At 38.7% G+C, this 20,891-nt stretch overlaps 2 protein-coding genes across 8 annotated transcripts in view; both read left to right on the top strand.

Annotated features, from left to right (window-relative positions):
• Zcchc4 (zinc finger CCHC-type containing 4) overlaps positions 1-12,746 on the top strand; it is a 58,985-nt gene extending 46,239 nt beyond the window's left edge. For 4 of the 6 annotated variants that reach the window (XM_047565806.1, XM_047565805.1, XM_047565803.1 and 1 more), the window contains one exon: positions 1,736-2,813. In XM_047565806.1, coding sequence (XP_047421762.1) covers positions 1,736-1,871 — 136 coding nt within the window. In that variant the 3' untranslated portion in view covers positions 1,872-2,813. The other 2 variants (XR_007110451.1, XR_007110452.1) reach the window with 2 other exon arrangements.
• Anapc4 (anaphase promoting complex subunit 4) overlaps positions 9,612-20,891 on the top strand; it is a 30,302-nt gene continuing 19,022 nt past the window's right edge. For both annotated transcript variants that reach the window (XM_047565802.1, XM_047565801.1), the window contains exons 1-9: positions 9,612-9,914; positions 12,641-12,746; positions 14,804-14,936; positions 16,678-16,752; positions 16,890-16,916; positions 17,010-17,054; positions 17,545-17,629; positions 18,511-18,615; positions 20,049-20,132. In XM_047565802.1, coding sequence (XP_047421758.1) covers positions 9,786-9,914; positions 12,641-12,746; positions 14,804-14,936; positions 16,678-16,752; positions 16,890-16,916; positions 17,010-17,054; positions 17,545-17,629; positions 18,511-18,615; positions 20,049-20,132 — 789 coding nt within the window. In that variant the 5' untranslated portion in view covers positions 9,612-9,785. The remainder of the gene's footprint in view (positions 9,915-12,640; positions 12,747-14,803; positions 14,937-16,677; positions 16,753-16,889; positions 16,917-17,009; positions 17,055-17,544; positions 17,630-18,510; positions 18,616-20,048; positions 20,133-20,891) is intronic.

The raw sequence follows: 20,891 nt of genomic DNA, 5'->3' as shown, positions 1-20,891 counted from the left end.
TTATTTTGAACTGATGAGGTATCCCAGTCCATAGTGTAGAATCTAAATGTGGAAAAACATAAAGTTGTCAAACAAAATCCCACATAATGGAATAATGAAATAATAGCCAGTATTTATTGAGTGACTACTATATGGTTAACATTTTATTTCAGTAACTTAGAGTATATAGTATGAAGGTGATTAAGAGCACAGGTTCTGGAATTATTTGGCCCTGCCGTTTCCTCTTTGGATGATATAGGACTTCAGAGCCTCAATTTCTTCACCTAAAAGTACTTTGGGAAGGATGACATATGCCTCGCTCAGTTTCCTTCCTAGCTCCTTGAAGTCAAAGTTTACATCCATTCAGTTTCATATTCCCAACAGCGTGCTGATTGAACAAAAAGCGAGGCCTGAGTTTGACCCATTAGAGGATTGATGAAGTTCTTCTCCCAGGTTTTGTCCTGGGAAGACCAAGAGGGGTGGAGTTTGTTGTGGCATATGAGAGGTAGACTCTAACGGTTGACATTCCTGGGTAGCTGGGGGAGTTCCTGTGTGTGCCCGTGCTGTTAGTATTAGCCCATTCCTTGGTTCTTGATGTGATAAACAGCATGATTTTGCTAGCCTGGAGACATTGAGTGAATGCACCAATAATCTTTCCCAGCCACAGATGGTGTGTAACTTAGTTTAGAGAACACCAGGATCTTTTTTTTTTTTTTTTTTTTTTTTTTGATATCAGGCATTGAACATAGTGGCGCTTAATCATTGAACCACATCCCCAATCTTTTTTATATTTTCTGTTTAGAGTCAGGGTCTCACTAAGTTGCTTAGGGGCTCGCTAAATTACTGAGACTGGCTTTGAACTTGTGATCCTCCTGCCTCAGCCTCCCACACCCCTGTACCCCTGTCTGATGTGGTATAGTGTTTGTTGTTGTTGTTTTGAGGGTACTGGAGATTGAACTCAGGGACACTCAACCACTGAGCCACACCCCCAGCCCTATTTTGCTTTTTTATTTAGAGACAGGGTCTCACTGAGTTACTTAGCGCCTTGCTTTTGCTGAGACTGGCTTTGAACTTGAGATCCTTCTGCCTCAGCCTCCCAAGCCACTGGGATTACAGGTGTGCACCACTGTGCCTGGATGTGGTGTAGTGTTTCGAGAGGGTGAAGTAAGTTCTAGCCTGTTCATTTTGAAGCTTGTCTTGGAGAAGATAAGGGAGCACAGAAGGTGGACCTCCGCAGGCACTTGTCGGGACTTCTATACCTACAGAGGGAAGGAACATTAGCTGCAGGGCTTGTAAAAATAGGCCCTTTCAAATGTCCAGTTTTCCATGGTGCTCTTTCATTTTTCTACCTCTGCTAATGCCACATGTATTAATCCCTGCCCTAAAGAGTATAATTCAGGGATTTGGAGATTGAAGTGCTGAGTTGAGAAGTATAGATACACCAAGAAAAACAAAAGCCAAAAACAAACTCACTCATTGGTGTGGTTATTTACCTCTGTGGTGTGTTTGTCCCAAATAGCTTGTTCTAAATCTGTAGTCGTCATCTTTTAAAGAAATTTCTTTTCTCAGGCATTTTGCATGGTCAGGTCTCTATTTCTTTGTTGTTATGGTTAGGATATTGAGGATTTATGCTTACGATACAGCAAATCCTTTCCCTTCTATTTTCCTATTTGGTTAGCTAGTTAATTAAACTTCAACATAATTACATAATTCACTGTGCTCATTCTATAAAATAATTTAGCACCTTGTTTTTCAGAGCTGTCAGAAAGCAGAAGCAAAGAAGAAGTAATAAGATGAAAATGGAGAGCAGGAAAGGACAGTCCATGAATCATGCATCTGTTACAAGGAAAAAGAAGAGGCGGGAAGGAGCCCATCAATATCTTTGCTCTTAAATGTCCAGTGACTTGAGAATAAGAAAGATTTATAGTCCAACCTTTGATGCCATTTTCTGCAAGTGCCACACTGGACTTAAATTCAGTTGCTTTCAAAGGTATGCACCTTTCTAAGCTCAATAATAGGCAGGTGGCATTTGCTGGCTTCTCCTTCCCTCCTCTGCCTCTCTGGAGACCTGGGGAGTTGTTCCATCCTGAGCTGGTTTACTGGCTCTCTCTGCATGCCATTTTCCCTTTTAAATCTCTCCCAATCTTATTATTTTAGCCTCCTTTGCCTGAAAAATGGGCATTCAGCATTCTTTTGCAGATGATCTCAGAAAAAAGTAAAAGTAAAAAACTATAAAGTTTTCTTTACATTGAACATAAAAGTGTGTTCATTTAGACATGAAAAATTTTGTATTTTAACCAGTGGTTTAACCCCTCTTGCAAAGAAAAGTACAATTTACAATTATTTTTCAGTTGAATCTGATGATGGAAAGAATTTTTGCAAGGGCAGTCTACAGCTATAAAGATCATAATGATATTATTATTAAATATTTATTTTTCCAGTACTTTTTGTAGTTGTCCTTGATGGCATAGACTCACTTAAATGTTGGATGAATGAGATTTTTAGAACCATGACTTGCTGTCACTTCAATATTTTTTAACCTATGCTGTAATTTTTTCTCTTTGTAAAAATGGTTGGTAGCAGAAGGCAGCATTGTGATTAAAATGCTCACTCTTGTCTTCTTGATGAACACTTCTGGCTGCATGGCTGTGACCAAGTCACTCACCCTCAAAAAAACTCCAGTTTTTTAGTTATTCTAGTGTGGAGCATAATAGCTGTAACTCAGTATAACTCAGGTTTGGGATCCCCCACCCGCTGCCGCTGCCAGTGTACTGAAGATTGAACCCAGGGCACTCTACCACTGAGCTACAGCCCTGGTCCTTTTTATCTTTTATTTTCAGACAGGGTCTCTCTAAGTTGCTAAGGCTGGCCCTGAACTTGCAATCCTCCTGCCTCTGTCTTCCGAGTTGCTGGGATTACAAGTGTGTGTCACTGTACCTTATTCAGGTTTGTTTTATGATTAAGTTAAATAAGACATATGTGCCTGGCTCTCAGTTTTTCCTCAGTCATTGACTGATCAACAGATGAAGTTCTGTCAACAGATGAAGATTGCTCCTGGGATTTAGTGGCATCTGCTGGTCGAGTGGCATAGCTCTAAAGGGAGCCATTGGAACTCAAGAACAAACAGTTCACCTCCTCATTTCTCTGCAATTATTTGCTATTATCTCCTTAAGATGGAATAATTTTGAATGACTTATATTTACTTAATGACTTATTCCTAAACAACTGCTTTAGATCTGATTTGAAGGCATCTTTACTTTGAGTTAGCTCAAGCCCTCTGAGTACTGCACCCCGTCTGGTATTTTAGTTTTAGATAAGTAGTGCTGTTTAATGCATGATGTGAAATACTCAGGCATGGCCCAGAGCAGTAGGGTAGTGGTATATATCAGGCAACCTCAAAATAGGAGTTAAACTCTGTGACTTAATAAGCATCAGAGAATTCTTCTTTGCACTCCTAACCCTTTGCAGTGCTGGGGATGAGCCCAGGCTCCTATGTATGCTAGACAAGCCTTCTACCACTGAGCTACACCCCTAACCCCATCTTGTTCCCTTTGGTGTGTGATTGCTGTGTTCATAGGAAAGGCAGGTCTGGAGATTATTGGATGAGACATAAACTTTGTAAAATCATTGTGAGTTCCCTTTTCTGATTCAAGCCTGGATAGGGATATCGCCTGACTTTTATGGTGTTCGCTATATGTTGGTAAAATAGTTGAATTCTCCTCTGAAACTCATATATACCTGAGCACTGAACAATTGGGTTCTTATGATCAATAGTTATTTTCATCTCCATAGTCTTTAATTTTAAGATAATATCAATGGTAAAACATCATTGAAACCTAGTGCAATAGCAAGTGCATGTGATTCTACCTAGTTACTTGGGAGGCGGAGGAAGGAGGACTACTTGAATTCAGGAGCTGGAGGCCAGCCTGGGCAATGTTTCATGACCCGCATCTCCAAAATAGGAAAAAAAAAAAAAAATTATCATGGCTTTCCTGGGGGAAAAAAGACACATATTCTACTAATCATACGTATTAATGTTTTAGATTTTCTGATTTTAGGAATATTGAAATGCAGGAAAAAGTACAACTTTAGAATTGAGAAAATAAAGTCTTGGTTCTAATCAGAAATAATGTTCCTTAAAATTTGTTATCTTAGAAAACTAGAATTAGGGTGTTTGGTGATTCTGTTCTTACACTCAATACCAATTTTAAGGACTTAATCTCTGAACATTGAGACACGTACTCAAAACAGCAATGGAAAAAAATCTCTGAAATTTGACAGATAAAAACTTTGTAAGCTTTTTTAAAGGACATGTTAAATAAATAAATACAGGTAAATTTCACTTTACTTTTTAAATTACAAAATTTAGTGAATTACCATGTCATCTTTTTTAGGCTCTCAATGATGAGATTTCACAATTTTTTCTTCATTAGTCCAATACTTAGACTAACTTAGTTCTGTGAAATGCTGCCTTCTTTTCATCCTGTACCACTCTTCCAGCTTGGAATGTGGCCAACCGTTGAAATCTTATGGAGTCTGCAGGCCCTGACTTCTGGATCCATGAATCTGGATACTATCCAGTATCTTCTTCTCTGAACCCCTAAGTTTTCAGTACTGCCTATTTTATTTTCCCCAAAGATTTAAGCTTTTCAATGTTAGTATGTACTTTATCAATGCTAAATAAGTGCCCAGTAGGTGTGCAATAAAAATCTGAGGAAAGAATAGAATTGTCTTTGAGATGGTAGGCATGCCTAAGATGTGGGAGGACTTGCTCTTGTCTGTTTTTTCTAAAGACTGAAAAGAGGAAAATCCTAATCCCTCCTAAATAATATTGGGAGGGATTAAGAGCTGATATGATATGTTTTCCTGGTAGTAGGAGGTGTTTATAAATACCGAGTGGAAATGCCCTTTATAGACTACTTTATGCCTCAACACCCCAGCTGTGCTACTTAAGAAGCTAGTACACAGTGAGGTTCTAAATGTGGGCATGTGCAGGAAGGAAGATTGGTAGCCTCATCTGGAAGCCTTTGAACTTAGACAGTAATTCAGCTTTTGGAGTAACTTGAAGAAAAACCCTAGAGTTGATGTCTTCAAAGCAATCTAAAAAATACTCAGCATCTGAGAGAGATTTGGCTAATCTGAAATATAAAACCGTAGTTTAAAGAGGGTCCCACATGCTGCTGCCTCTTTTCCAATGTCCTTATTGGTCTTTCCAGGGGAGCAGTACACCTCTGGCCCATGAAATTAAAATGTATGTGTTTGTATGTTTTCATTTTATAATTCTTTTAAGGTAATTAAGTTCTGCCCTATATTAGAATGACTTTATGGACTTGTTTACCCTACTCACGTTAGAAGCTTGTTGATGGCAGGGACCTGCGGGTGTCATTGGTTTGCTTACTGGGGCTCCTAGAACTCTGCCTTGCACATGGTGGTATCAGAGAGTCCCAACTGCACTGCATGTGACCTCAGTTAATGGGAAGCAGGCATCCAGGTTAACGTTTTCCTGGTAGTAGTAGGTGTTCATAAATACCTTACCTTGTCTGGGTTAAGGAAAGCTTCTATAATATACAAAGGAAAAATCTGGTTTTACTTATTTGATATGATTTTAATTGGAACATTAGGATATAGGTTTAATTACTTTGAGGGTCAGCTAAGAAAGTCATTGCATAAAGTGAAGATAAAATCTCTACTGTTTGATTTCAGGGGTTGTATAAATGTTAACTCAGCAAGATTGAGGAAATAGCTCCAAAAGTTAGCAAGAATGTCTCAGAACTCAGAGAGATGAGTTTAGCCCATTAGCCAGATGGTCCCAAGAGTCTCAAACTGTTGAGTTGCCTGGTATACTGCAGACGAGCAGAGGTATAATAGCAGGTGATCTCTGAGAAACCAAGCCTGAGTAGACAGGCTGGTTTCTTCATCTGCAAATGGAGATGCCAGGAATGGGAGAAAATGAGAGAAAACTCAGCCCAAATACTTTGCATGCTTTAATGAGGATTCATTTTTAATTACTTTTAATTACTTTTTTTTTTTTTTTTTTTTTTTACTAATTTTCCAGTTAATATGTGAGCCAGGTAAATCAGAGGAAACGGAAAGATCTCTAATCCTACAACCAAGGGATAATCACCATTAGCATTTCCCTTTTCTTCCAAAGATAGGTTCTTGCATGTAGGTATACAGACTCAGCTGTATACCCCCAAAATATTGAATTGGAAATACATACTGTTTTGTAACCCAGGCTTTTTCACAGACATGTTGTGAATATCAATTTATGTGTATAAAAACAGTAGTATTCTTCAGGGTGGTTTTACTATATCTAGGAAAGTAAATCAAATCTCCTGTGGTTGGACATTTAGGTTTATATTTTTTACTACTGTAAACACCCCTATGATGAACATGTTTATAACCAAACTTGTCTAATTTCCTTAGGATAAATATACATTTGCTGTATGTTAATCTTCAACATGTAATTTATTTATTTTGATGTAATATGCTATTGATGTGTCATACAGTTACCTGTTAACACATGTGTTTCCTGTACACATGAATACTGGTTCTGTGTTCTTCTGAGAGTGTCTGCTTCAAACTCAACTTCATATGAGTTGGTCCTGAATTTCTTTCCCAGAACATAGTTGTAGTGGTTGTGGGAGAAAGATGACAAAAATATGAATCCATACAGTGTCTTCACTCTGTCAAGACAGATCACCTCCCATCTTATAGAATGGACTTCATACTTAAAACTACCCCTCTGAGTAGCTGCATTTATTATATCAAGTATTGTAACTGCTTTGGTGGCAACAGTCCAACCTTCCCCATTGTGACTTGGGGGAGGGATGAGCTTTTGGGGAGGAGTTTCCTGTTAGCCTAAACCAGTCAGCATAATTCTGTCACCCTTGCAGTGATTAGTTCTGGTTAGGCTTGTCATGTGGGTGATCTAATCACACTGGAGCTCAGGACTTTTGTTTCCTGGTTCAAGAAGAGTTTATTCTCTCTCCAGTGGGGAAGCATGTAGCTCCAGTTGCTGTTTGCAGCCTTCCTGTGGCCAGGCAGGGAGCCAACCTTGGGCTGCTGCATGCAGCCTGACTTCCAGTCTGTGCTGCTGCCAGATTTTTAATTTACACGTTGGCAACACATTCTAATTCCTACTTGTGCTGGATTTTTTTTTTTTTTGGTGGGGCGTGGTGGTGGGTACTAGAACTCAGGGCTTCACACACACTAGGCAAGAGATCTACTACTGAGCTACACCCCCAGCCCCACTTTTGTCATTTTGAATCAGGTATTCCCCCTACCCATGAGAGTATCTGTGGTAGAGCAGAGAGCTTCCATCATCAACTATTCCATTTATTTCTCTTTCCAGCAAATTCACGATTTGTTTATTTTGTATGTTTCACCCATTTTATGACTGTAGAATAATAGCCTTTCACATGGCTGTGTTAGTCACCTCCCATACCATCCATATTCCATCCCCGGATGTGGGGATCCCAGATTGTTACTCAGACCCCAACTTCCCCGCATCATCTGCCTCTCTGGCTCCATGCCACATCTCCTCTGCCTTAACACAGGCCACCCTGAACTTTTCTCTAGTCTACTCTTTCTCCCTCCCATGCCCCACTACCCCTGCTCCCCCAGTTAACAACAACCTCTGCTTCCCGAGTCTGTGCACCCAGATACTCCAGCCTAAGTGTGTTCCCTTCCTTTTCATTCCCCCAGTCTGATCAGTCATCAGTTCTGCTTCAGGAATGTTTCTGGAATCTTCCTCACCATCCCTTTAACTATTCTGTTGTCTTTATACTTCTAGTCCTTTCCATTTGAACTCTCTGCTCTTGTCCTAAGAATTAAGGCCTTAAATAATCAGGTTCTGTCACACTCTCCCCTCCCTCACAGTTTCTTTTGGCAGCTACCTAGCCCTTCAAAATTCATTCTTGTACTATCATGGTATAAAAAGATGCCACTGTCATGAGCTAGCCCAAGAAAAATCCTAGTTTTTTCTAGAAGGGTTCTTGCACCTCCACCTCAACACTAGAGCAGAATATATGGAGTATGGAATTACAGAGTCCATTTTCCCTTCTACTCTGCTCCCCCATCTCCAAATACTTCTATTCTCCTGCTCTAGTTTCCTTAAAAAGTGCTGCTTCTGTCTTGGACTTCCTTTCTTTTTGATTCTGTGCCACAGAGGTATAAATGAGCAAGTTTGACAAAGCACTATTTTCCTCCTGAGGGAAAGAGAAAGAAACAGTAAAACCAAGATATCTCTCTCTCTCTCTCTCTCTCTCTTTGGAACCAGGGATTGAACCCAGGGGCTCTTAACCATTGAGTCACATCCCCAACCCTTTTTTATACTTTATTAGAGACAGGGTCTGAGTTGCTGAGGCTGGGTTTCAACTCTTGATCCTCCTGCCTTAGTCTCCCAAGCCGCTGGGATTACAGGTGTGTGCTACTGTGCCCGACAAACCAAAATCTCTTTAATGGGGCAAGGAGAAAAAAGAAAAGGCTGGAAACACTGTATTGACAGCCCTTGTCCTATCGCTACACTGGAGCATTTCCAGTAATGGTCCCTATCCTCCTTCCCCACCACACAGAGATTGTCCTATGAGGCTGTTCCCCACCACACAGAGGGGCTGTCCTATAAGGCTGTTCACCCTTTCCTGTGTTGTAATGCCTTCTTGCAAACCCATACTCTTCCTTGAAGGTTGGTGTGCAGGTAGTTATACTCTCTTCTGTTCTTTGTAGCACTGTGTTGATACCTCTTTGAACAGTCACTTTTCATGTGTTCTATGGGGTTCATGTTCAGGTTAAGTCCAGAAAAATGGCCATTAGTTTCTATAAGAAAGTTAAGTGGAGGGTATTGGACCCCCACTGTAATAGTATGATTATATGAATAATATAATTATCCACTATTGCTGCCTCAAATCATTAAACAACACCTGAAAATGCTTTCATGAATAACAAAGGCAAGTCCATTTTCACTTTGGATAGGTTGAAACTGGAAGAATTTGGGGAACATATTAAGTGTTTGCAGCAAAAGCAAGAGTAGCAAAGCCCATATCTGAGAGGGAGCATGGAAGGCATTGAGTCCAGAGATAAGAACAGTGCCTGGCACATAACAGCTACTTGAATATTTGTTTTTGAAAGAATATTTCCTCACCTGCTCCTCAAGGGCCAGATTCAGAAAAGGCAGGAAGATTGGACTTACTGAAAGGTGAAGTGAAAGGTAGTTGGCTTTCTACCATAGATGTCAAGTTCAGGAATCAGGAATGGTATTCTCTTAGGCAGGATCATCAGGGATCATCACTGTGGGAACTGTTGAACATGTTGACACTTAAATTTGTATTTTTTATAAAGGAGCACCTGCCACGCTAGGAGCTTTGTGGGTAGAATTCACGTGTCCACGTAGTTTTACACAGTAAAACCTTAACTGGAGGATAATCTGTGGGATCCCACAGCCCTCATTTATTTTGGTGGGCTGCTACACCAGTAACGTGTAAGCCCTGCTCGGCCACGCTAGCCGCCGCCAGCTCCTCCCCCAGGCACGCCCATCAGCACGCGGCCCAGCCCCACGCCCGCCCCGCCTGCGCGCCACCTCTCTCCTCTCGCGAGGACGCCCCGGCGCCGGAAGTTTCCGAAGCGAGCGGCGGGGCGGAGCTGAGGGTGCAGCGCGCGGCCGGCAGGGGGAGAGGGACGGGGTGCTGGGCCGTGTTGGCCGAGCAGGGCTGCTCTGGTAGGGATCGTCGGGGTCACGACTTTTCGCCCAAGGCCGGTGCCGAGGGCTCCGCCGGCCTCCGAGTGGGTTGTGGTTGCAGGCCGCCCCAATGTTGCGTTTCCCGACCTGTTTCCCATCCTTCCGGGTGGTGGGAGAGAAGCAGCTGCCCCAGGAGATCATTTTCCTGGTGTGGTCGCCCAAGCGGGATCTTATTGCTTTAGCCAACACAGCGGGCGAGGTAAGTGAACCGGCAGGAGCCCGCCTGGGCTGGGCCCACCCCCGCCCGCTCCCGTGGGCCAGACTGCTCGAGTGTCAGTTTCCCCTCCTGCGGGCATGGCGGCCCACCTGCCTGCCCCGCCCCTGCTTCCCAAGACCGCGGTAAACTTTTAAGTAGTGAAAGTGTAAAGGACCGTATCTGCCAAAAACGATTTATATGCCAGTTTCCTGTATGTTCGGGTCATAAGAAGTTTTCGCAGAGCCTTTTGCAGCTACACAGCCCTGCTTGCTCAGGTCGCCCCCATTCATTGATTTCTTTCTTGAAAAGCCCATGCATGATGTGCCACTCAGGAGCGAGGAGGTGGGTAGATTCTTGAACCCTGCCCTGACTCTTTTTCAGTTTAATGGCAAAATAAAGATGAAATTTTGTCAAGTCTTACTGCAGATATGCATGGTGTAGCTACCAGTAGGGAAGATTTTAAGGATTTATGTCCTGTTGTCCAGCTGTTTTTGCCTGGGTTGGATAGCCACTTTCCACTTGATGGTACCTTTAAATTGGAAAAAAGTGGTGCATCACTGGATTCCTGACAGTGTGTGAACGTGTCAGCATTTCTAGTTATTTATATTGCGCTTTATTTTGTGTAACCTGATTGTAGCCAATATGCTACTGAAAGGTAGTATTATTTGGCAGCCATTTTGTAAGGAAACCTTCACTTGTGCATCTTTCCTCCTTTGGCCTTTTGACAGTTTTCTTAATACTGACCAGATAGAGTTGTGTCATGTGTAGCCAAATTGAAAACTAGTTGGTAAGGAAATCCTAGCAACTGGGTAAACAGCAGCCTGCAAAACTGCATTACCACGCTATCTTCCCTGACTCAGTATATCAGTATGATGTCTAGTTTCTTGGGGCTCTCCATGAGTCTTTAGTCTCTCTTCTGCCAGGGTGCTTTGGCTCTAGAGAGCTTTACATGTAATACAGCCATGGCAGTAGGAGGGAAGGTAGATATTGGGACATCAGAGCAATCAGATTGGGTATGTGATAGTGGGCACGGTTGCTTCCATTTTCTCTGTAGCAGTAAAGCACATCGTCTGAGTGAGTATTGAAAAGTAAATTGGGAGGAGAGAGAGAGAAGAGGTAAAGCTGACAAGACAGGTGGACCTGGGAAACCTAATAGGATTGCTCATCAATATTAAGAACCGTATGAGGTTAGTGGCCTAGTAATTTGAGGAACCAGTGAGTGTAGTTGTATGTGTTTCTTCATTCTGTTTGGCTCTGTGGATGCAGGCATAGTTGGGCTTAAGTGAGATTATTATTTTGCAAGTGTGACAAAGAGATGCAAAGGAGTAGACGTTCCGTGCAACACCAGCGACTGTAGTGATGAACCTCGGATTCCAACCTGATTGGGGAGGCAAGTGAGGGTATGTTGGGGATCATTGAGTAGGTGGTAGAATCAAAGGATTTTATGCCCTGAGGAGGCTGAGGAATTAGAGTTGGATCTTAGTGAGATCAGCTGGAAAGATAGAGGCAGTAAATGGAAAGTGGGAATGGAAGTTTGAAACGGATTTTGGCAGCATTGTGAACTGTTGGTAGTTACCAGGCCCAAGGCATGACCCTAGGAATAGCTGTGGGAGAGAGGTAGTTGATTACTGTCACCAAAAGTAATAATGAGTAATTTTGGAAAGCGTGAGTCAGGAGACAAATCTTTAAGGAATGAGGGGAATGGGTTAGGGGTCTGGCATATGTGTGGGGATTTTAGAGAAATCATCCAGAAATGTATTGAGAATTGAGGAGGACACCTACTTCATCTCCTTGCCCAGTAGTAAAAGTACAGAAGACTTGGGATACAAAATAGCCACCAGCCGCAGTGTTATTGGGAAGCAGTGGCCTCAGGTGAGAGGCACATTTCAGAGAAAAGAATGAAGATAGAGGGTGTCCGAAGATGACCAATTGACCATGAATTTCAGAGGGCATGGAGGGAGAGTTTCAGACATAAGGACTAGCGGAGATGACTTCCGAAAAGGATCAAGTCCAGGGGGTGAGCAATTCCTTGGGAGTCCTAGGTTCTCAGTGGTGACTGATATTATCAGGAATAAAGGGCATTCTGACCTGTGAGGGAAGGCAGGAGACTAGTGAGGCTGCATGTGTGGGGACTAAGGAGGTGGGGAGGGTTCTTTTCAGGAGCACATGCAGTCCTGAGACTTTCCTTCTTAATTTTCAATGGTTACATAGAGGCTCGAGTAAGGACAGGTTTAGTTTTGAGGCACAAGGGACCCTGGGTCATGATATTGACCTTACTGGTGTGGAAATGGAAAAGTAGAGTGGGTAAGAGACTTATCCAAGATCCCTGGCTAGGAAGTGATACAACTGAAATTAGATGCCAGGTTATCTGATCCCAGGCTTAATTATTTTACTGTTTCACAGCTACTTTTTAAGTGCTACTTATGTTCTTTGTTTCTTTTTTGTTGTTGTTATCTTCTTCTTGGATGGTCTTTTTATTCCTTTCTAAAAGGTAAATCTGTTGATAGAAAAGATAAAAATATGGGTAAGTACAGAGTTAAATTGAAATTCTTATCTCACCCTTTTCTTTCAAAATGCCTTATGTTCATTCGGGCACTTGTCTTCTGTTCCTCTGATAGTTAAATATTTTACTCAAGAGATGATAAGTTTTTTAAGTCTTGTGGGCGGGGTCAAGCTTTTGTTTTTAGAAATAGATTTTTAATTCTGACATTTTGTCTGTTTTATCTTAGGTTTTACTTCATCGACTTGCAAGTTTTCATCGTGTTTGGAGTTTTCCACCAAATGAAAATACAGGAAAGGAAGTAACCTGTCTGGCTTGGAGACCAGATGGCAAACGTAATGATGATATTATAAAGAATAATTTTTTATTTTCATAAAAAGAAAGCTTATTCTGTTAAAAAATGCTTATTTCAGAAAGAATTAATTGTTCTTAGTGTACATTAGAATTATAAATTTGGAGATTTTTTTTTTTTTTTTTTTTTTTTAAGAATGCCTTAACAATTTTTTGTAGAACTCAGATGGATTTTACCATCTTCTTTTTGGCAGAGATAGCTCTGGCAAAGATGCTTTGAAGTGAGATCTAATGGAATATACAAAATACTTTGGTTTTGTTCTTTCCTTTTTGTTCTTCTGCTACACCATTTGACCAAAGCAACACCTGTCACCAGTCAGTTCAGTGCCATCTTGGCCTTTTTCTCCCAAAAATATATTTTAGCACTAAATGTATGGTTCATAAATATTCTCTGTGTATCTGTTCATTGCATCTAAAAGACCGTTATTTCTGACTCCATTTGTTCCGGTTCTGTATGGTCTTTTTTCTCTTGGTGCCTTTTTTTTGTAGTTTGGGTATGGCTCTGATTCCTGAACTCTTCTTCCACGTGTTATTTTATAGCAGCAGTCCTTATACAAGCTGTTGTACACATGTATTCTGTACAGTAAAATGCTATAAATCCTAAAGCTTACTGTATTATTGGTGTTTTAGGAAGAAAGTATATAATTTTTATGAAATAAATGATATGTGCTCTTCATTGTTTTCTTTTTCCCTAAATAAATATAAGTACTAAAAATTCCCTGAAAGCCTACCACTTAGCAATTGGTGAACACTTTTCTGACATTTTCTGATAGAATACATACATACAGAAATCTGTATGTGGGGTTTTAGCAAAAGAAGTTATCCGATGCATGCCGTTTTGCTATGTGATTTTTTTTCTTTCATTTTTGACTCTGTGAATAAATTTACCACATTGATGTTAAATGACTATGTACTAATTCATTATATAATTTACTAAATATATCCCTTTTGATGGACATTTAGATCATTTCCAGTTTTTGACTTTTATAAGCAATGCTATATAACATTCTGAACACTGGGAAGAACTTTCAAATACTTTCAAAATACTATATTCATTCATATACCCATTTTGCTCAGAATATATATAGAACATGTGTAAAATTAGGGGGCTCCTGTTGTGGTAGTTTTGTTTTGCTCGTTTTGCTTTTTGGCCATGTCGAGGATCAAACTCAGGGCCTTGCACCTGCTAGACAAGCACTGTACCTCTGAGCTTACACCCAGAGTCCTAAAATTTGAGGACCTTGAGGTCTTCAAGATGCTACTGTTTATCCAAAAACAGGATCTCAAAGGTAAATAAGGAAAGCCAGCATGTAGAAATGTGTTTAAGTAGATGAGTTTATCATCTACAAAGTACATTTCATGTTTTTGGACAATAAAATATGTTTTTTGTTATATTAAGATCATTTCAAGATAGTTTTACTTTTTTCTTTTTTTTTTTTTTTTTGCTCCACATCCAGCAGAGTTGTGTGTGGTGGTGTGCAGTGAAATTTCATTGCTCCCTGTTTAGAAATTCTTAAATTGGATGTTAGGAAAATAGTAATGATGACTTACGTAGAGAAACTGTACTAAGAAATTATTCAGCCACAGTCAAAGAAGGAAGACTCATCAGTATTCAGTGGCTTTATTTCCTGTTCTGGGTTTGACACGTAAAGAAAAAGACTTTTCAAAAACATATCAGATGGAGTCACTTCCTATCATTTGGACATGTTTATAGGACCATATATCTTGGTGATAAGTTAATTCCTCTATTAAGACCTGTTTTGTATTTTCCGCTTGGCAGTAAGGTTTCAGTCCATAGTTTTTGATGTTTAAGATGTTAAGTACAATATGTGAGAAACTAGTAGATTGCTTGTGAAATTTGAGTTGAAAATAAACTTGGATGATAATGTATGTGAAAAGATCTCTTTAGTGTTTAAAATAATTTCTAAGTTTAGGATGTGTTTAAAATAGTAAAACTGGGCATTAAGCAAAGTAACCCATTTATGTTTTGCAAATGTTACATAATTTATTTAGATTTTTTTTTTTTTTTTTCTTCTTTCAGTTTTGGCCTTTGCTCTTGCTGACACCAAGAAAATAATTTTGTGTGATGTAGAAAAACCTGAAAGCTTGCATTCTTTTTCTGTGGAGGCTCCAGTTTCTTGTATGCATTGGATGGAAGTGACTGTAGAAAGCAGGTACAGTACTCAGAAAAGTACATTACCATTAGTCACAAGAGTAGACCCAGGAAACTTTCATGTTTTGAAATGGAAACGATTATCTGAGTGTTCACTGTACATTGCATTTAAATTTTGGTTTTATGCCAAGTGTGGTGGTGCACGCCTGTAATCCCAGCCACTTAGGAGTTGAGGTAGGAGGATCATGAGATTGAGGCTGGCCCTGTCTTAAAAAGGGGTGGGTTAATCCCCAGTACCTAAATAAATAAATAAATAAATACATGCATACATACATAAAATTAAATATGCAAATAAAATAACAAATAAATTGGTTTTGAGTTTATCAAGATAAAATGCTTTAATACTGATATTTTTTCTTCTAAAATAATCTTTTCTTATTAGAGCAACAGTACTTGGATGGTCAAGATTTAGCTCTTCAGTCATTTTTAGTAGTTTATATCAATGATTTATATTTTCATGTAACATTAATTAAAATTACTAAATAGGAAATTGAGATTCTGTTTTCTGTTTTACTTTTTTTTTGTCTAAAACTTTGTCTTTTGTGTCTTAGTAAACATTCTTGGGGCATGAAAAGTGCTACGTTGGGCTGGGGAGATAGCTCAGCTGGTAGAGTGCTTGCCTTGCAAGCACAAGGCCCTGAGTTCGATTCCCGGTACCGCAAAAAAAAAAAAAAAAAAAAAAAAAAAAAAAAAAGTGCTACGTTGAGCCTTCTGTTGTGAGACTGAGCAGGTTCTTTCTGTGCCCATGGTCTTCATATTTGTTTTGTGAAGGTAGTTTACCTTAGTGTGTTCAGTGAAGCAATGTACCCGGCTTGCAGTGAAGGTGGACTTAAGGTTCAGTGATTTTGACTAATGTTAAAAAAAAGAAAGGAAATTGTTTTTCTTTTGAGGGAAATATGGTACTTTTCTTTCCATTAGCTTTTCCTTTTGAATTAAGTTTCACTAAGCTAATATCAAATGAGTTGTAAATCCTGACTATTGAGAATTGCAAATGGTTCTGTGACTTTCTACAAAGTGAGAGGAGCAGAGCATGCCATGCAGTTCACGTCCCAGCCCAGTTACCTGCCGAGTGTATTCCTAACACGGTATTTATGAACAGTTTAGAAATGTTATGTGGAAATTCGGGGATCTCTCAGGACAGCTACTTTGTGTCAAAGTGGGAAAAAATACTTTGCAGGTCACCATAAGTCACCTGTTTCACTTGTTCACTCATTTATTTCCAACTTTATTTTGAGGTAGATTTGAGAAAGAAGAGGGGATAAATAAGATTATTTCAAAATTCATAGTATTGTCTCATGCTTGCTGAGTTATAACCCCCAGTGTATGTAAGCCATAAACCAGTAATCAAATGATAGAATGATTGAAATGTTCTTTAAAATTACCCTAATACTTGTATGTGTAGTATGGTTTCTTATGTGAGAGTTAAGAAATCATAAATTCTTGGTGTCTGATTATTGAAAGTACTTGGAAGGATATCACACATGCGGAGAAATTGCTTAGTATTATTCATTCCTATAAATGTGAAATATGTAGTCTGATTTATTTTGCAAAAATAACAAATTCCTACTTTTGTGTTTCTCATTTGTGATTATTAGAATGACTATTTACAATGAAAAGGTATTTGTGGTATCTTCACTTGATAATTTTTATAAAACTGGTAGTCTTTAAAAAAAATGTACATTTTTAGTGGAAAGAGAAGTAAACTGATGTTTTTGTAATGCTTGTTTTTTCCTCCTTTTTAGTGTGTTAACTTCATTTTATAATGCTGAGGATGAATCAAATCTTCTCTTACCTAAGCTGCCCACATTGCCAAAAAAGTAAGTATCATAGTTTTATTTCTTTGGAATTAATCTTGAACATTTCTCTGTCTTCTACTTTTAACACTGTGACAATTTTCTTATGCATTAAAAAAAGTATATTTCTATTAAGAATTTTTTTAATTTGTTTCCCCCAGTTATAGCAATACCTCAAAAATATTTAGGTAAGATAAACCATTTTCATTTTCAAGTAAGGTAATATTTTATTGTTTGAAAAATATAGTTGAAAGATGACCAAATTTATTTTTGTATTTTAGTGAAGAAAATTCTGATGAAATTATAAAGCTCTTGGGAGATGTCAGGTAAGTATTGCAGATATCTTATTAAGTCTGATTGTTGATATTTCATATTTGAGTCAGTTTTCAGAAATTTCAAGCAAGTCCTTTGTCATGTTATTTCATTGTTGATATTAATACCACCGAACAATATGTAGATGTTAATAGCTGTTATTTTTGGTGTAGGGTCTATCAATAATAAAACTGATGATATGCTATATTAGCTGAAAAAGGATTGTTTTGTTATTGATTGCATATAAATGCAATTGTTAATATTTATTTTACTATAAACTGGTTTTTCTTTAGCCTACACTGGAAATTTATATCATTCTTTTGAAAAAAAAAAAATAAATAAATAAGGAATAGCCCTGACGTGATTGAATCTTGAGTGGTAGTGGATTTGTCTGTTGTTTTTGTTCTCTGTGCAGGAGAGTGTTAGCATATGGATTATATGAGAACAGTAGCCATGTTTTCTGGTTTAAAAACTGAATTACCTCTTTGCATTATTTTTAATTAGGCTGAATATTCTTGTCCTTGGAGGAAGCTCTGGATTTATTGAGCTCTATGCTTATGGAATGTTCAAAATTGCTCGAGTGACAGGAGTAAGTTTTTTTTTTTAATTCCTATATTGTTTAACATAGAATATAGTAGCAGTTTAGTTATGGAATAAGAATAAAACTTAAGTTTTTTGTTGTTGTTGTTCTTAAATATTCAGAGGGTACAACTGATAGTTGGATAGTTTCTTCTTTCTTTTTTTTTTTTGGTGGTCCTGGGGATTGAACCCAGGAGTGCTTTACCATTGAGCTACATGCCCAACCCTTTATATTTTTAAATTTGAGACAGGGTGGTTTTTGAAGCTGGCCTCACACTTGGACTCCTGCTCCCTCAGCCTCCCAGGTTACAGGTATTGTAGGCATTCACCACCATTCTCAGAAAATTGAGAGAAGAATTTTCTTACTAAGATTAAGTAGTAGCCGTATGATTTAAATAGAGATCAGGAGCTTTTGGTGAAACTAGTGAAGTTTTTTTCCTTAACCAAAAGGTTAGTATGATCTACTTGATTATGATTTAACATTTTTTTCTAGCTTGCGGTAGATAGGAGTTATAATTCGTGATCGGAAAATAGTGAAAGTCATCAGAAATAATCTTAAACCCAATACCAAATCTACCACTATTGCTAAATCTTGGTCTTCTCCATCTTTTTTTTATTTTACTCTTAACATTCCCTGAAGGGGTAGAAACTACAGATTCTTTGGAATATTTTGGTTCTTTAACATTCAGAATGGAATCAGGGTATTTGTGTGTTCTTTGAACTAGGAAGGTCATGCAGGCAGACCTTCACCTGCTACCTATGTCCTACTTATGGCAGCAACCAAGAGTGTGTGTTTATAACTGTTTAAATTTTTGCTTTCAGTATTATAAGCAGATGAAATCTGGTGGTAATACCCAGTGTACTGGGGGTGACTGGTAACTATTTTTACAGATTGCCGGTACTTGTCTTGCATTATGTTTATCAAGTGATTTGAAGTCACTATCGGTGGTCACAGAGGTTTCTACCAGCGGTGCTTCAGAAGTTTCATACTTTCAGGTGAGTACTGGAGTTTGATACAGTAGAGTAATTATATATTTTTTAGGTTTTACAGTTTTTTTGTTGTTTGGGGGAATTTTTCTGTTTTCTTTTTCTTTTTTTTTTTTCTTCTTTTTAAATGTTTTGAGCATTGAACCCAGGACTTTATACATGCTAAACACGCTCTCTACCCCTGAGATACACCCCCCAGCCTTCCGGCCTTTATAGGTTTTTATTACCCAGATCTCACTATATTCTAATGGTCACCAAAGCAAAATTTAAAAAGTACTTCAGGTTTCTAAATCTTATATATTGAATGATATTATATTGAATACTATATTTTCCCTCTGTACTTGAATATCATTTTCATAAAAACATTATTTCAGTGATCTGTTGATAACCATTAATTGGTTTCTATATCAGTGTCACTTTAGACCAAGTGCTTTCTTGAGACTTTGTCCTTAATAGTTCTAAAGGCTAATAATCTTTATTGGTCATTTAACATGTGCTATGACTGAGTGCTTCAAACACAGCAATCTCATGGGTTAGTACTGATTTCCCTGTTTTATAGATAAGTATATTGGCACACAGAGAAACCAGAACTTACTCCGTGTCACAGAATTAGAAGGTGATGCTAGGCAGTCTGGTTCTAGCATCTATGCTCTTAATCAGCACATTGCCTGTTAGGTAAAGTGAGCACTTAATGTTGGGGAAAACCCTTCTTTTATTGTTTGATGTTCATGTTGTACATGAGGAAATTTTGATGGAGCTCCTATAGGATATATGGATTATAGCTTTACCTTGCCAAGAAATCTTCCCCATATTTTCATCTTAAACATCCCTGCCATTTAACCTAAGATGTGATGTATGTGGTGCCTTCCAACAGTCTCTGTTGCCTCCAGAATGTCAGAGATCCTACAACTTGTAATTTACTATAATGGCTGTTTGTGTTGCTCCTCATCTTGAGCCTGAGGAGCTATGATCACCATGATTTCACTTGGACTATGATAAAAATTATCACTTTCTATGAGTTTTGTAATAGATATCTTTTAATGACAACTTCATTGAGAGATAGCTCACATACCATTGATATTTTCTTTATTTTTATCAATAGCCTTTAATTCTTTTTACTTCCACTTAATCTTGATGTGCATTTGTGATCATTTTTAATTTCCTCATAATACTGTTACAAAATAGGTTATTATATTTATAGCTACATAAAAGGGATTGATGACCCAGAGAGTGATCTGTGCACAGTCACACATAGGAATCCTGAGGTTGTACTCTGTTAGTCTCTAAACCGTGTTATGCTTGAAGTGGGCAGAATTCTGATATTGTCTTTCTAATAGTTAGACTTAGACTATCTTATACAGAATGTCTTTTAGCTGGGCAGGAAGAATTTGTCTTTATAAGAAGCAAATGCCTCTGATTGTGACATTCTTTCTGTCTTACAGCTTGAAACTAATCTTTTGTACTCCTTCTTACCTGAAGTAACTCGAATGGCCAGAAAGTTTACTCACATATCAGCTCTTTTACAGGTATTTATAGTTGCTTTATGTATTTACTATAAACTTTTAAAGTTTCATAGAGAGGAAAGTTAAAATTTTTATTTTGTAAAGCTATCTACAATAGGGAGTGTCTACTAATTTTCTCATAATATTCATGAATGCAAGAAAAGGAAATTTAATTGAGAATTTATTTCCACCCAACCCTATTTACCACCTCCAAAAGAAAAGGAAAAAGGATGGTTTGAATCTTTTAAAATATTCCCATAAGTAAAATTTCATTTGCACTTTATTACAAATAAAGTATTGAGGCTTATAATAATGAGTTCATCCCAGACTAGTTCGCAGTCTGCAGGTTAGCAGTTTGGATGGGCTCAGCCAGCAGATTCTGGTTACTTGGGCCTGGGGTAGCTTCTCTCATTTAGGTTGATCATGTAAGCTAATACATGGTCCTAGGCTAGTATGGCTTTGTTCTGTTTCATGTCTATCATCCTCCAACAAGCCAGCCTAGGCTTGTTCATCTGGTGATAGTGGCAGGAGTATCAAGAGTGCAAGCAGGAGGGTGCTGTGGCACATGCCTGTAATCCCACCTACTCAGGAAGTTGAGGCAGGAGGATCTTGAGTTTAAAGCCAGCCTGGGCAACTTAGCAAAGCCCTGTCTCAAAGATGACATGGCGCACCATGGGCTGAGAATGTAGCTCAGAGGTAGAATGCCGCCGGGTTCAATTCCCACTACTGAAAGAAAAAGAGTGCAAGTGGAAGTGTGCAAAGGCCGGAGGCCTTGTACCCACC

Source organism: Sciurus carolinensis, chromosome 10 (assembly GCF_902686445.1).
Source record: "Sciurus carolinensis chromosome 10, mSciCar1.2, whole genome shotgun sequence".
NCBI lineage: Eukaryota > Metazoa > Chordata > Mammalia > Rodentia > Sciuridae > Sciurus > Sciurus carolinensis.
The sequence above is the reverse complement of the archived record's forward strand: the minus strand, read 5'-3'. Positions and strand labels throughout refer to the sequence as shown.